At 50.8% G+C, this 13,521-nt stretch overlaps 1 protein-coding gene and 1 pseudogene across 3 annotated transcripts in view; one reads left to right on the top strand and one right to left on the bottom strand.

Annotated features, from left to right (window-relative positions):
- NSMF (NMDA receptor synaptonuclear signaling and neuronal migration factor) overlaps window positions 1–13,521 on the top strand; it is a 198,526-nt gene that overhangs the window by 45,172 nt on the left and 139,833 nt on the right. Inside the window, exon 3 of one of the 3 annotated variants that reach the window (XM_086921189.1) lies at window positions 3,423–3,533. The exons of the other annotated variants lie outside the window; for them this stretch is intronic. Coding sequence (XP_086777315.1) covers window positions 3,423–3,533 — 111 coding nt within the window. The remainder of the gene's footprint in view (window positions 1–3,422; window positions 3,534–13,521) is intronic. 3 annotated transcript variants of the gene reach the window in all.
- Window positions 9,120–9,219, bottom strand: LOC147710520 (U6 spliceosomal RNA; annotated as a pseudogene).

Raw genomic sequence — 13,521 nt, 5'->3', positions numbered from 1 at the left:
CCTTTAAACACTACTGAGACCATCCTCTGAAAAACACTAGCAGCCGAGGACAAACCGAAAGGCATCCTTGTAAATTGAAGGATACCTTCCATGGTGATGAAGGCTGTCAGATGTTCAGAAGAGTCATGTAAAAGTATGTAAAAGTATTTGGTGATAAGCGTGACAAAGGTCCAGTTTAGAGAAAAAATGTGCACCTTGCAAAAATAAAATTAACTCATTAATATTGGGTAGGGGAAAGGTATCAGGAATGATATTCTGATTTAAACTCCTCAAATAAACACAGAAACGCAAATTGCCATCTGCCTTCTCCATGATAACCACAGATTCAGCAACATAAACTTTTCCCTTGACTGACCTGTTTTTGAAATGAATGTCTGTCAAAATATAGCCCAATATGTCTATCTGCTCTCCTTGATACCCACCGGAATTTATATCTTTGGGCAATAAGCTCATATGGGGCCATTCTTGCTGGTATATTCTCTTGGGTATGATGGTATACAACGACCCCAAATCTACCATGAGAGACCTTGTCTAACACCCAAGTTGTCACCACTGGAAAATGATAGGGAGATCATAACAAATAACTTTAGGTACCCAATTATTTTTTACACAGTTAGCACTACCATCTTTTTTTTATTAAATCTTTTTTATTTAAAAAAACAAAAGAAACACAAACGCAAAAAGGAGCATTTGTCAAGATGATCACATCGCGTGAAATAAACACAGAATACTTATAATCAATATAAGCCTAACAAAAAAGAATGTGTGTCCTCATGTAACGTAACTGGTGCTATGTAAAGCGCTCTGATACCCGATTCGGGTCAAGTTTGCGCTATATAAAACTCTGCAAAAAAAAAAAATAGAAAGAAACGTCACTGATAGTATTTCGGTCACATGCTGGCATTAAACCTTAAAGTGTCTCAGTGTCAACATTAAATGGGAAACCATCACCAAAGGGGGTGCACATAAAACCTCTGCCTTCGTTCCAGGGGCCCCATATTTTAGTCCATTTACCTGGGCATCCAGCACTACCATCTTTAGCTAACTTGTGCAAGGGACACCGACAAGTTGATGGAGACCATTATTATTTTATGGATCATCAAAGAAGTAGAAGGGAAACCAGAAGCACACAGAGCAGCCCATGTAAACATCTTTAACTTCTTGCATGCTCATGACGAGCTGAGCTCGTCATGAGCCACGGTACTCCGGTGCTCATGACGAGCTCAGCTCGTCATGGCCCGTGGAACGCTCAGGTGCGGGGAGAATTCCCCCGCTGTGCTGAACGTTTCACAGAGCCAATGCACCTGTGACGAGCTCAGCTCGTCATGAGCATGCGGGCGCTGTGCGCGCCTCCCTCCCCCCCAGCGCTGCGGGGGAATAACCTCCGCAGCGAAGGGGTTAAATGTAGACCCCACTGTTTTCAGGGGCCAGTGCTGCACTGCTAAATCTATTTATAAATCACAAAAGCAGACTTAGTGTTCTTTTGTGATATATTCTAGTTTAGGCAGGTAACCTTGGCAACCACCAGGTGTCGCAATAAATCCAGAGAGGCGTCCCATATCACATTTGTGACGTAGGCCGCACAAACGTTCTGACAATACTGATGATCTATAACGGATACAGCTGTGCATAAACTAAAGACCAGTGTCTGGATGCACATGTGCTCCTGTGAGTTTGCATCATGTCTTTCAAGCAAACTCTTTAAAAAGGATAAAGGCGATCTCAGGCTTCAGCATTCAGAGACTTCCAGGTTGTACTTCAACTGAACATAAACATAACACAACGTGTATTTGTAAAGCGCACGTTCACCCAAGAGGGTGTCTTGGTACTGAATGACAGACGTTTATAACCATAGCTAAGAAATAGCTAAATCTCCTTCCAGTGCTGTAAGTGGAGTGAAAATGAGTGGTGGGGCGGGGCTGAGTTCTGGAAGGGGCGTGGCCTAAGAAGCAGATGTAAAAGAACACCCACTTGATGTGTAATCTATGTTTCTAAAGGTGCAGTGTAATTCTTGGGCATTATAATCTTCTGCGTCATTAATTCATAAATTAACTCTTGCTGATCTAAGAAAGACCTGCAACAAAGTATGCACTTGGCAGTTTACACAGCGCCATTATCCTGGGCCATAAAATAAAGTGAGTGTAGAGAACTTGATTAATCATTTTGACTTTAATAGTATCTAAAGCCTTGGGACGCCCGCGAAAAACAGCAGTATCCAATGTGTCATAAAGGGGCCTTTGAGTGACTTTGCAGCCCTGGCTTATAGCGCGAGGACAGCAACAATTATTTTCTTAAGGGGGCGAAGGACAGAAATCGAAGGCCCAGTAGGTTCTGGTCGATGCCCATTAGATCGACCATGGCTCAACCCAAGAGCCAGAACCCACTTAGTGACTTTCTCTTTCAACCTCGACTTTGGAAAGATATAGTGGGATCTCCACTAAAAGTGTGTCATGCTCTGACAACTCTGCACTCTGGAATAAAGTGGAGGCAGCCTAACTCTTTTGAAGGGCTCCATGCTGCCATCTCAGTGGCCTTTGCACCTCCTCTTGTGCACCTCTGTGTCTTTCGTGGTTTTCTTGGGCGTATCCGTCTTGTTTCAGGCACTGCGGCTCCATAATGCAGAGGTGTGTATGAAGTACAGTGTTACCACCACTGCCATTTTGTCAAGAGCCATAGTGTGCATGGCTTGTGATATGCCTGTGGCCTAAGACAAAACAGTGTGGTGTGCCAGTTGTGAATTCATGGGGAGGGGGGTAGGACTGGGTGTGAAAGTGATGAGAAGCATGTTTTTTGCAGTGTTACGCTGTAGAAAATGATGAGACAGAAAATTGTGTATAGCATTTAAAAGCCCCTCAGACAGTGCACATCTGCCCGCTTCAGGACAGACACAGTGTAATTGGGGGCTTGGTGCATATTACGTAGCTTAGCCCTGGTGCCTCCCACCAGTGCTCTTCACTGCTGCACTGGATTCTAAACGCTCCTTTCTCCTGCATGCAGGAATTGACTAGACCTTGAAAGCAACTGTAGGAAATGGTGTAATAGCAACTCCTTATTGCACCCCGTCAGCCAGCCTAATCTTCTACACAAAGGTTTGGAGTTGGGAGCCCTCAACCAATTCATTTTGCAGTGTAGTTTATGAATTAGTTTCACCGCATAGCATAATTTTCCAAATATATTTACTAAAATGCTACCAGTTCTTTAGGCATTAATAGAAAGAAACTAATGAAATACTAAGGACAATTGTGATTCACTCAGTCAGGGTTGTATGGGCTGAGGATGCCTCAACTTGTCCTGCCCTGAAAGTAGCACCCTCTCCCAGCCTCTCTGGAGTCTGTGTAAGAGATGTGGTGGGTAAAATGCTGCTGTTGCCACAGACTTGGGTAGAAAATGTGCATTTACGTATTGAACTTTTTCCTCAACAGGTAGACTATTTTTCCCTGTGGAGCAAACATCCTCATTCACTCTCATAAAACATGGGGGTGTACCCTCTCTATTGGATGCTGGAGACACACCTATTCCTGTACCTTTCCAAGGTAGGATACTACCTGTCAATTGTTGATGAATACCTGTGAACCCAAGAATTTTTAAATATCCGGTAGTTTACATAGGTTGACCCAACCAGGAACACTTCTGTCTCCTCAACATCTGAATTTCCAAAAATAGATATTCCACTATACGAGGGACTATTCACGTTTTCAAATACATTACATGTGAAAAAAGTCACCTGTCCTGTTAGGGGATTTGCATTTCCCTCAGGTTTTGGTTGAGTCTGAAAGCATGTATTGACCAAACTCGATTGTCTGTGAATCTCAGAACTGTCAAACCAGGGGATCCCCTAAAAATATTGGTGGTGCACTATCGTCAGGTTCAGGCAAAGCTCAGATTTGTACTTGAGTTTCTAGGAATGGCCACATGAGAAGAATTTCACCATGAGCACAGACAGATTCCTAGCTGAAAACTAGGAAAGGCCTTCAAGAGTTACAAAAATATCAACTGTTTTCGCCAGAGGAAGCCTTTAATGGGGGTTTGTGTTGTGTGGCAACACATATCTCCCCTTTATTTCAGAAATGGGCACATCCTGCGGGCGGGGTTAGAATGAGCAGAAAAACATGACTGCAGAAGGTAACAGTTGTGCTCAGTCAATCAAATATGTTCAGTATTTTCACAATGAGCACATCTAAATTAAACGTTAGAAATAATGCAACATGCTCAAAGAACTGGATTCTTTAAAATCGCGTCATCCTGCGAGGGTCTGCTCGTTTGCAGCGTCTGCAGCCTTTGAAGTGAGTTGAGAGCTAAACAGAAGCAATCTCTGCAGCCTATTTGGAAAAGACAGGAAAACATGTTTCGAGACATTTGTGCCTTGATATATGCGATTCTTACACAAGCCTGAAGTATGAATGGTGGGTTTTAGACAAGAGAGAGTGGTGCAATATGTTTGTATCCGTTTAGAATGTACATCTCCCATGCTGTCACTCCATCAGCCTAATGTCTGGCCTCCTGCCTATGGCCTTCTGTTGGTGATATCCTTGCACTCGGGGAAGCCTTGGGTTAGCTTGTCTAGCTGCCGAGCTATTATCGCAGTCGCCAAAGGCACCGAGCAGTTGCCTGCCCGCTGGTCAGCAAGAACCTGCCATAATTGCTTTCAATCAAGTTTCCATATGTCAGCAGAGCCCAAGTGGCCTATTTACATCCAGGCCATGCCAGTGGAAATAAATGTGACCAATAAAACATGTTATTTGTAACAAGTGTACCCATAAACTCACCTTCACACGTTTATTATTGCAGTGCTAAGGTCGAATTCCATGTTCACACAATAGTACAGAACGAGCAACTTGAGAAATCACTGCTGGCAGATTGAATGCGCCTATTCTTTCTCAGAGAAAAACAAGTTGGCCCATCCAGAAAAGGTCTATTAAATGATATTATATCTCACTGTGTGTATTAAGCCCTATACTCTTTGTTTATACCATATAAACAGCTTTGCATAAGCCATATATGCAGCTCTGCCGAGAGTACAGTCCTATTAATTGCCATTGTTGAGGGAAGGAAGGGGCATCATGACCCGCCAGAGGCGTTGCCACTTCCCAGGCTCAAGAATGGTAGCAAATCGACCTCGAATCTGGGGAACCGGGTTCGAGTCCAGGCAATGACGCGGAACATCCTGTGATTCTGGACAAATCATTTAATCTCCCCGTGCCTAACAAAAATGAATGTGTACTCATGTAACGCAACTGGTGCTATGTAAAGTGCTCCGATACCCTATTCGGGTCAAGTTCGCGCTACATTAAACTCTGTAAAAAATAAAAATAAATAAATGATGTTGCACTTACATTGGGCTTCATTGAGGATTACTTACCATCGTCCTATGGATGTGTGACTGACTGGCGCCTGAGTTATCCAGTGACCAGGCAGGGGTGGACTCGAGTGGACAAAGCCCCCACTACTTTTAGAAAGGGGACTCCATTCACCTGAGGCTGAGAGGTGCCACCTTGTGCCCCTACACAGCGGCTACTTGTATTTGCAAACACTGGATGCCTATCATCCAGTCTCAGGGTGTTTGTAAACCTCTGTCCTACCAGCTGCATCCTCTTTATTTGTGAGACTGGCCCAAGAGATATTATCTTTTAATCTCTTATCTGAGGAACAGATAACTGGACAGAGTTAATCCTTCTATGGCTTAATGCACTGCAAATGTGAAGCACTGTCATCACATTGTTTATTCAGTAAAAACAGTTCAACAAGTAATTTCCAAGTTCTACTTGTCTGTTTAAAAATCTTGTCACTTTCGAGCATTTTAGAGCTTAATCAGAAATGCCCCGGTTACTTACCGGTAATCTTCATTACTCCGAGTATAGTCTTCCTCGCCACATGACTTACATAGTGAGCATCAGCTCCACGACAGAACCCTCCAAAGCAAAAAAAGCCTCCCACCCCCTCCCAACATGGCCGACCAGTCCCACCTGACCTCTATAAGAGGCGGACCGGCCCAACCAACAGCCTGAACTACCAAGCAAACAATGAAGCCGATAGCCAGACAGGGAGGGGGGGAGGGAACTCATGTGGCGAGGAAGACTATACTCGGAGTAATGAAGATTACCGGTAAGTAACCGGGGCATTACCTCCTCGTTAGTCTTCCTCGCCACATGACTTACATAGTGAGCAAATACCCAAGCCAAAAAGGCTTCATTGACCACCATAAGAAACAACACCACACGGTGAAGCAGATAAACCAACACAAGGTTTAATCAGTACAATGCAAAGAAAACAGGAAGAACAGCAAACCTGAATCAAGACATAAAGAAAAGGCCATGAAGGAGCCACAGCACCCGCACTCAGAACGGCCCCAGCGAAGACCCCCGGGACAGCACCCCCCAAGACAATGCGAAAGAGTTCCATGAACATGTGAAGGGACGACCACGTCGGCCCCCGACAAATCTCCTCAGTGGAGACACCCCTGAAGGGGGCCCAGGACACAGAGACACTCCCCGTGGACCGACCCTGGACCCCCGCCGGTACCACCGAACCCAGCGAAGCATAGGAAAGGATGATAGCCTGTGCCAGCCATCGACTCAAGGCGGAAAAAAGAGGGCTAGTGGCCAGAACGAACTGGACCAAAAGCCACAAACAGGCCATCACACCGGGAAAGGGAAGACGTGCGCTCAAGAGAAGCCAAAACAGCACGCCGGACATCCAGCATGGACAAGGAAGGAACCGTGTCGGGAGGGAAGGGCGGTAACGACACCACCCGAGCCCGGGTCACCAGGGAAGGGACCCCGGGAAGGAAACGGGGGACATGCCGGAGAAACAACCTGTCCGGCAAAACCCGCAAGAAGGGAGGGGAGCGGAGGAACGACCCCCGCACGCCCAATCGCCCAGCAGACACCACCGCCACCAGGAAAAAACCACCGTTAAGGTGAGGAACCGCAAAGCCACCGAGGCCAGGGGCTCACAGGGCGGACCCTGAAGTGCTCGCAGAACGAGAGGGAGATCCCAAGGGGGAGACAGGCAGTGCGTCCGAGGGTGACGGAGAAAACAACTCCGGAGCCAAGCGAGCCACCAGGGAATCCAGCCCGTCGAAAACCGGACTGCGGAAGGCCCGCAAGGCGGCCCACTGGGCCCTCGGGGAAGAAAGGGCCAAGCCCAAGGAAAAGCCCACAGCCAGGAAATCCAAGACCCGCAAGGGGTCCACGGTGGCGGGGCCAGCACCAAGCCGACCGCACCAACGCGAGAAAGAAGCCCAGTGACGGGCACAGGAAGAGAATGTGGAAGACCTGCGGGAGCCCAGCAGCAAAACCACAACCCCAGAAGAACAACCCCGAGCAAGCAGCGTCATCCGCTCAAGAACCAGGCCTGCAGATGGAGCCAGGCCTGCAGATAGAGCCGGCTCAACCCCGACTCCGGGAGCGGGGGTCCCAACAACGGAACAGGAAGATCCGGGATCGGCCAGAAGGCCTGAACCGCCAGCTCGCAAAGGAGAGGGTACCAGGGGCGGCGGACCCAGCCGGGAACCACCAGAAGGACCCCGGCCCTGCCCAAGCGAATCTAGCAGAGGACCCGTGGTATCAGTGGGAACGGGGGAAACGCGTACAGCAGACCGAAAGGGCAAGCGAATGACAGGGCATCCACCCGCCACACCCCCGGACCCGGGAGGAGAGAGTAGAACCTGGGCAGGAGGGCCGAGTCCCCCTCCGCGAACAGATCCACCGGAGGCAGACCGAGTCGAGGCACCAGGCGCCGAAACACCACCGGGGTCAGGGCGAGACAAGGCAACGAAGGAAAGACCCGACTCAGTCGATCCGCCTCCACATAAGCGGACCCCGGGGGAAAGACAGCCCGAAGGGACAGGACCGACGACTCCGCCCAAGAAAACAACCCCCGAGTATGTAAACAAAAGGAGCGAACCTTGCACCCCCTCTGAAGGCTGACACCGCTCCACACCACCAGGTCGACTGACCCGACCAAGACATGGGGACCTTGAAGCAAAGGTGCAAAAGACGGCAGGCCAGGAGGACTGCCAGCAACTCCCGAAGCACGAGGAGCTGCGTGACTGCAGGAGATCCCAACGACCCTCAAACGACCCGGCGCCAAAGGACGCCCCCCCCTGAACGAACCAGAGGGGAGGACCGGGTCCAGGCACACGACCCCCGAAGGAGGACAAGCCCGAGACGGGAACCGAAGGGATCACCGCACATAGAGCAGGGAGCCGACGGAGGGGAGACACCGCCTGACGTGAAGCCTCACCCATGAAAAAGACGAGGCCGAGATGTATCACACGTCCAGACAGGGAACACCAAGACCCCCTCCCGGCGAAGAAGATCCCCAGGCGAGCCAGGAGCACAGGTCCCACCCACGGGCCAGAAGGCAAGCCCAACGGAAGCACCCGCAACCGAGAGTGGGAACCCCCACTCGCAGGCCGGCCTCACAGGCCAACCCATGGTCCCAGAAAACCCTTCAGTGTAGACAAGGGAAGGAGTAGGTACCCGAACCCGTCGAGAAGGTGGGACCCCGCGGAAAGTCCGCAAGACGGGACACCGGCCAGCAAGCCCGAAGAGCCCAAGAACCGTGACAGCCACGTCCCAAGACGGGACGTAACGGAGGCGACAGCCCCCCCCAGGGAACCCCCTGGAGTGAGATGGCCGAAAGCCAGGATCTAGGGGCGAAAAAGGGAGCGGCAGCACCAGTACGAGACCGGGAATAGCCGAAACTCGGGCCCGGAAGCCAAACCTGAATGCACCTCGTGAAGACCGACACCCTGAAATCCGGGTGGAATGGCCGAAGGACCCCACCCATGCAAGGGCAGGACGCCCTCACCCACAGGCGGACGAGGAGTCCGAAGGAAGGCCGCGCCCAGGGGAGCGGGCCCCAAATGAAAAGACCGGAGACAGCCAGAGTAGGCCATTCGCCGAAAACGCCGTCACCGCCGACAAGGACGCAGCCAGACCAGACGGCCGAGCCAGCCTCGCGGCCACCAGAGCGGTAAAGGTGACAAAGCCCACCACCGCAACGCCCATCACAACGGACGCAGGCAGAGGGAGGGAGTCCGGAGACATGCGTAGAGAACGCACCCAGAGAAACCCCGGGAACAACCACCGCCGCCGGAGGAGGGAAAAGCAAGCCCTACTATGGAACGAATCACAAATTATGCGTGTCATCCCAGCGCAGGGGCCATGCCAATCAGCTCTGTAGCGGAAATTGATACAAGAATAGCGCACTACTCACCCCCAAGGCGCTCAAGGCGCTTGTACGAATGCCGCTGTGGAATCCTAGCATACCCTCTGAGGCGCCCACACCCGGACACCCCCAAGGAGGAGGCCAGGCATCCTTAGCATCGTGGGGGCCGGTGTGGAGAATAAGCAAGCTATAGCCCAGAGACGCAGATTGGGACTCCATGATTGGAATAGGCACCGAGGCGAGATTTAACTGGGCAGTGGAACATTTTGAACCCCAAGACCCGCCGAGGCAGGGAACCGAACCCAGGTCCCGGGCCAGACCACAGTACCAGGGCCAGCCGCTAATCACTGAGCCACACTTCTCCACTAACACTTTTCGCATATGTATCGCCGAAGCGAGCACAGCAGGAAAAGGAAGGCCCCGCTGACGGCGACAGATGAGGAACCAGGACCCCCGCCAACAAGAGGTGACCAGAAGGCACAGTACCACAGAAGCAAAGAACACTCGGCCAACCTGACTGCCCAGGGCGTGCCAAGTACCGACCACACAGTACAACTCCCCACCGGGGGAAACACGGGCCCCCAGGACGCTGGAACGGAACGGCAGAAGTGGGATCAGAACCCACGTTCGCCCGCCCAAACAGTGGCTGCAGTGCAAAGCATGACACCAAGCTGCCGCGCCAGCAGGGGATGCCGTAGCAGAGCCTCCTGAGGACGACAACCAAGAGCAGAGGTGGTCGGAAGAAGATAAAAAACAATCACCTACCGGGAGGCGACCCCCTGGACCCCAAGGGCGTCCATCACAGCTCCGTGCCGCCCAGGAGAGGCAACCCGCGGCATGTAGCGACCTCCCGTCGGCTAGTCCAGGTCCGTGGGACTTCTAAGCCCAAGACCCGCCGAGGCGGGGAATCGAACCCAGGTCCCGACCGAGACCCCGGCCTCTGGGGCTTCAGCCCAAACCAATGGACCACACTCCACAACAGCCGTGGCCGACGAAGGCATACACAGGCCTAGGCGGAAACACAACCCCGCCCACAAGAGGCGGGAGGCGCCCGGAGCCAACACCAGCGCGGCAAGCAGCCGCGGACCCCAGGGAAGCTAAGAAAATCCCGAACGTCGGCGGCAGCGACCAGCGCCGCGCTACCGAGATCCAGGCGGGCAGGAGAGGCCGGACCCGGTCAGCGGAGCCGCCGAGGACCTGCAGAAAAACAAGGTAGGACCGTGCCCGCCCCCGCAGCCCCCAGACCGGCACGCGCCGTAACAATGTGCAAAAGCACCCAAGCACGCCGAGGCGCACAACCCCGGCATGCAAGCACCGCCGTAGGAGCGTCGCCCACTGACGCGCTCCACGCAAGGCCACAGGCATGTCCCAAGACAGAGAACCGGGACACCCGGAGACCTCCGTGTACATATGCGAACACCAAAAAACCACTGCCCTTCAGACAGTATGTTCGCTTAAAGTGTCTGCTCGTGGTGAGGACAAGAGAAGCATTCCTGCTCTCATGCCTTGCGTATGCGGCAGGCAGGGGCGGGCAGTGCACGAACAGCGCGATCCCACGCACCTGCGAATTGCAAGCAACCGGAGCCCCAGCACACGGGAGTCCAGCGCTGGACCCGAAGCCCCCAAACGGGCAAGGACCCTTCAGTAACGACCGGGGGAGACACGGGTAGTGTACAAACACCCCACACCCCCGGCCGCCCCCCCCCCCCGTAAACCCTGGGCACGCTATAGCAGCACCTAACCGGCCCCACAGGACCGGGGGAAGGAAGAGGGGGGGGGGATTTTTAGTCATAAGGCACCAGGGACCGCTAAAGCAGGATCCTCAACCCTAAAACCCATGGGCCAGCTCACGCCGGCCCATCTTACCTGTACAGCGCCTCTGGAGAGAATCGCGCAGAACAAAAAAAACAGGCTGTTGGTTGGGCTGGTCCGCCTCTTATAGAGGTCAGGTGGGACTGGTCGGCCATGTTGGGAGGGGGTGGGAGGCTTTTTTTGCTTTGGAGGGTTCTGTCGTGGAGCTGATGCTCACTATGTAAGTCATGTGGCGAGGAAGACTAACGAGGAGGTAATTGATGTGAAAATAATACCAGTGATGTATAAAAAGTAAAGCCAAAAATTTTCTTTTCACAATTCATTGTGGTTATGTTTATCTGTTTCTTTAAAAATAAAATATGTCTTTGGCCTTGTAATTGAAAATTATTGCAAAGGTATGACATTACTTCTTGTGGCATCACCACATGTGAAATCATTGTGATATGTATATGAACATTAGTCCCCCCACTGTTTTCCATATGACTTGCTCAGTGCCACGGCAGGTGCAGGGAAACACAGGCACATAGACAGAGAGTCAAGAACCAAGGACAGGCTTGGACCAGTGGTGTAGCAAGGGTGCCATGAGCCGTAGAGCAAGCACAAAATTGGCCCTGCTCCCTGCCCCTGGCAGGGTTTCAGAAGGGTGTTGCCTTTTCCTGGAGTTTCTAGCTCTGGGGTTCTGCTTTTTCTCATGCTACTGGGATGCAGATGTTGTCGTGGTGTTCTGGGTCCATAGATCCCGGAGAGATGTGTTTTCCAGGAAACAGGGCTCGCTTAAGTGCAGCTCTTCTCTGAGTGCTGTGGTTCTGTAGCTCCTGGAGTGATTTCCAGGATACGGCACTTGCTAAAGAGCAGTGTTCTCGAAATGTTGTGGTCTGTAGATCCTGGAGAGATGTCTTTTCCCTGATACAGAACTTGCTATAGTGCAGCTGCTTTCGTAATGTTGTGGTTTTGTACATCCTTGAAGTGATGTTTTTTCTCAAGACTGGCAGATTTGCTAGGAATAGTCGCCCCTGTGGGGTTTTGCTTCTGTAGATTCTGGAGAAATGTGTTTTGTGGGATGCTCCTGTTGAGGCGGTATTCATGTTTATTAAGTGCTGCAGCACTGAATATGCTGCAGCGCTGGCAGAACTGCAGTTGGCAAGGTGCTCTACAGCTGACAGAACGCTACAGTTGGCACAACAGTGGATTTGCCTGGGCGCTGCAGTTGGTGAGGTGCTTTAGCTGGAATTGGAAAGTTGCTACAGTTGTCACTCCACTCTAGTGCAGGTGATGGGGCACTGCAGTTCACAGGGATGTGTGTTTGAAGGTTTGCTGCTGTTGGGTCACTGCAGTTGGCAAGGTTGTATCACTGAATGTTTGCTGCAGTTGGTGGGTTGCTCCAGTTAATGAGGGGCTGCAGTTGGCAGGGTTGGTGCGGTTAGTGAGTTACATTTGGCGGGTTGCTGCAGTTAGCAGGGCTGTGTGTTTGTAAGCTTGCTGCAGTTGGTGGGTTGTGCAGTGAGTGAGTTGCAGTTGATGATTTGCTGCAGTAGGCAGGGTCGGTGCAGTTAATAAGTTACTGCAGTGGTGAGTCGAGCAGATGGCAGGGCTGTTTGTCCCAAGGTTTTCTACTGTTGGCGGGTTGTTGCAGTTAGTGAGGTGCTGCAGTTGTTATCCATTTGTCTTTGAAGGTTTGCCGTAGTTGGTAGACTGCTGCTGTTAGAGAGGCACTGCTGTTGGTGGATCAATGCAGTTGGTAGGGCTTTGTGTTTCAAGGTTTACCACAGTTGGTATGTTGCCGTAGGCAGGGTGCAGCAGTTTGAGGGTTGCTCAAACAAGGGGGCGCTGTAGTTGGTATGGCTCCACATTGATAGGGCATTGCACTTGGTGAGCTGTTGCAATCTGGGCGTTTCTAAGGCACACAAGGCACCACATGCAGCCTGGTGACTTAGAAGGAATGGTGTCAGAGTTGGCAGGTTACTGTATTTGGCATGAAGCCCTAGCTGGTGAGGACTAGCTAATTCTAACTTGTCTCCACTAAGCACCATTTATCATTTGCTTCCAAAGGCGGATTATTTAATAGCTGTCGTAGGCTTTTGCAGTCATTGTTAATTCACAGCAAAAAAATATAAAATTGGTAGTAGCAATCCCAAGAGGGATAAACCACACCTCAAGAAGAAAAAGCTACAGTATAATTGGCAATTAATATAAGCGTGAATATTTATTCCACAATGTAAGAAATTGGGAGGCTAAAATAACTGGGAGCACCAACTACCATGTGGTGCTGTTGGCAAGTTACAAGAACAGGCACATACAAATGTATAAGAAATACAGTTGTAGCACACCCTTAGTAGTCACAATGAATTAAATTCAAACATATATTCCATGTAAGAATATGTCCAGGCAATATGTATCAAATCTCAGAGTCCTAAGGCAAATGTATCCTGTTCCAATTACACAAAGGTTTTTAAGGACTTTCCACAAAGTGAATGAAAAAGATCTCCTTTTTTTATGTACGACAAATTCCCAGCAGTCATTCATGCCAACACGTGT

This window comes from Lissotriton vulgaris, chromosome 5 (assembly GCF_964263255.1).
Source record: "Lissotriton vulgaris chromosome 5, aLisVul1.2, whole genome shotgun sequence".
Lineage (NCBI taxonomy): Eukaryota > Metazoa > Chordata > Amphibia > Caudata > Salamandridae > Lissotriton > Lissotriton vulgaris.
The sequence above is the reverse complement of the archived record's forward strand: the minus strand, read 5'-3'. Positions and strand labels throughout refer to the sequence as shown.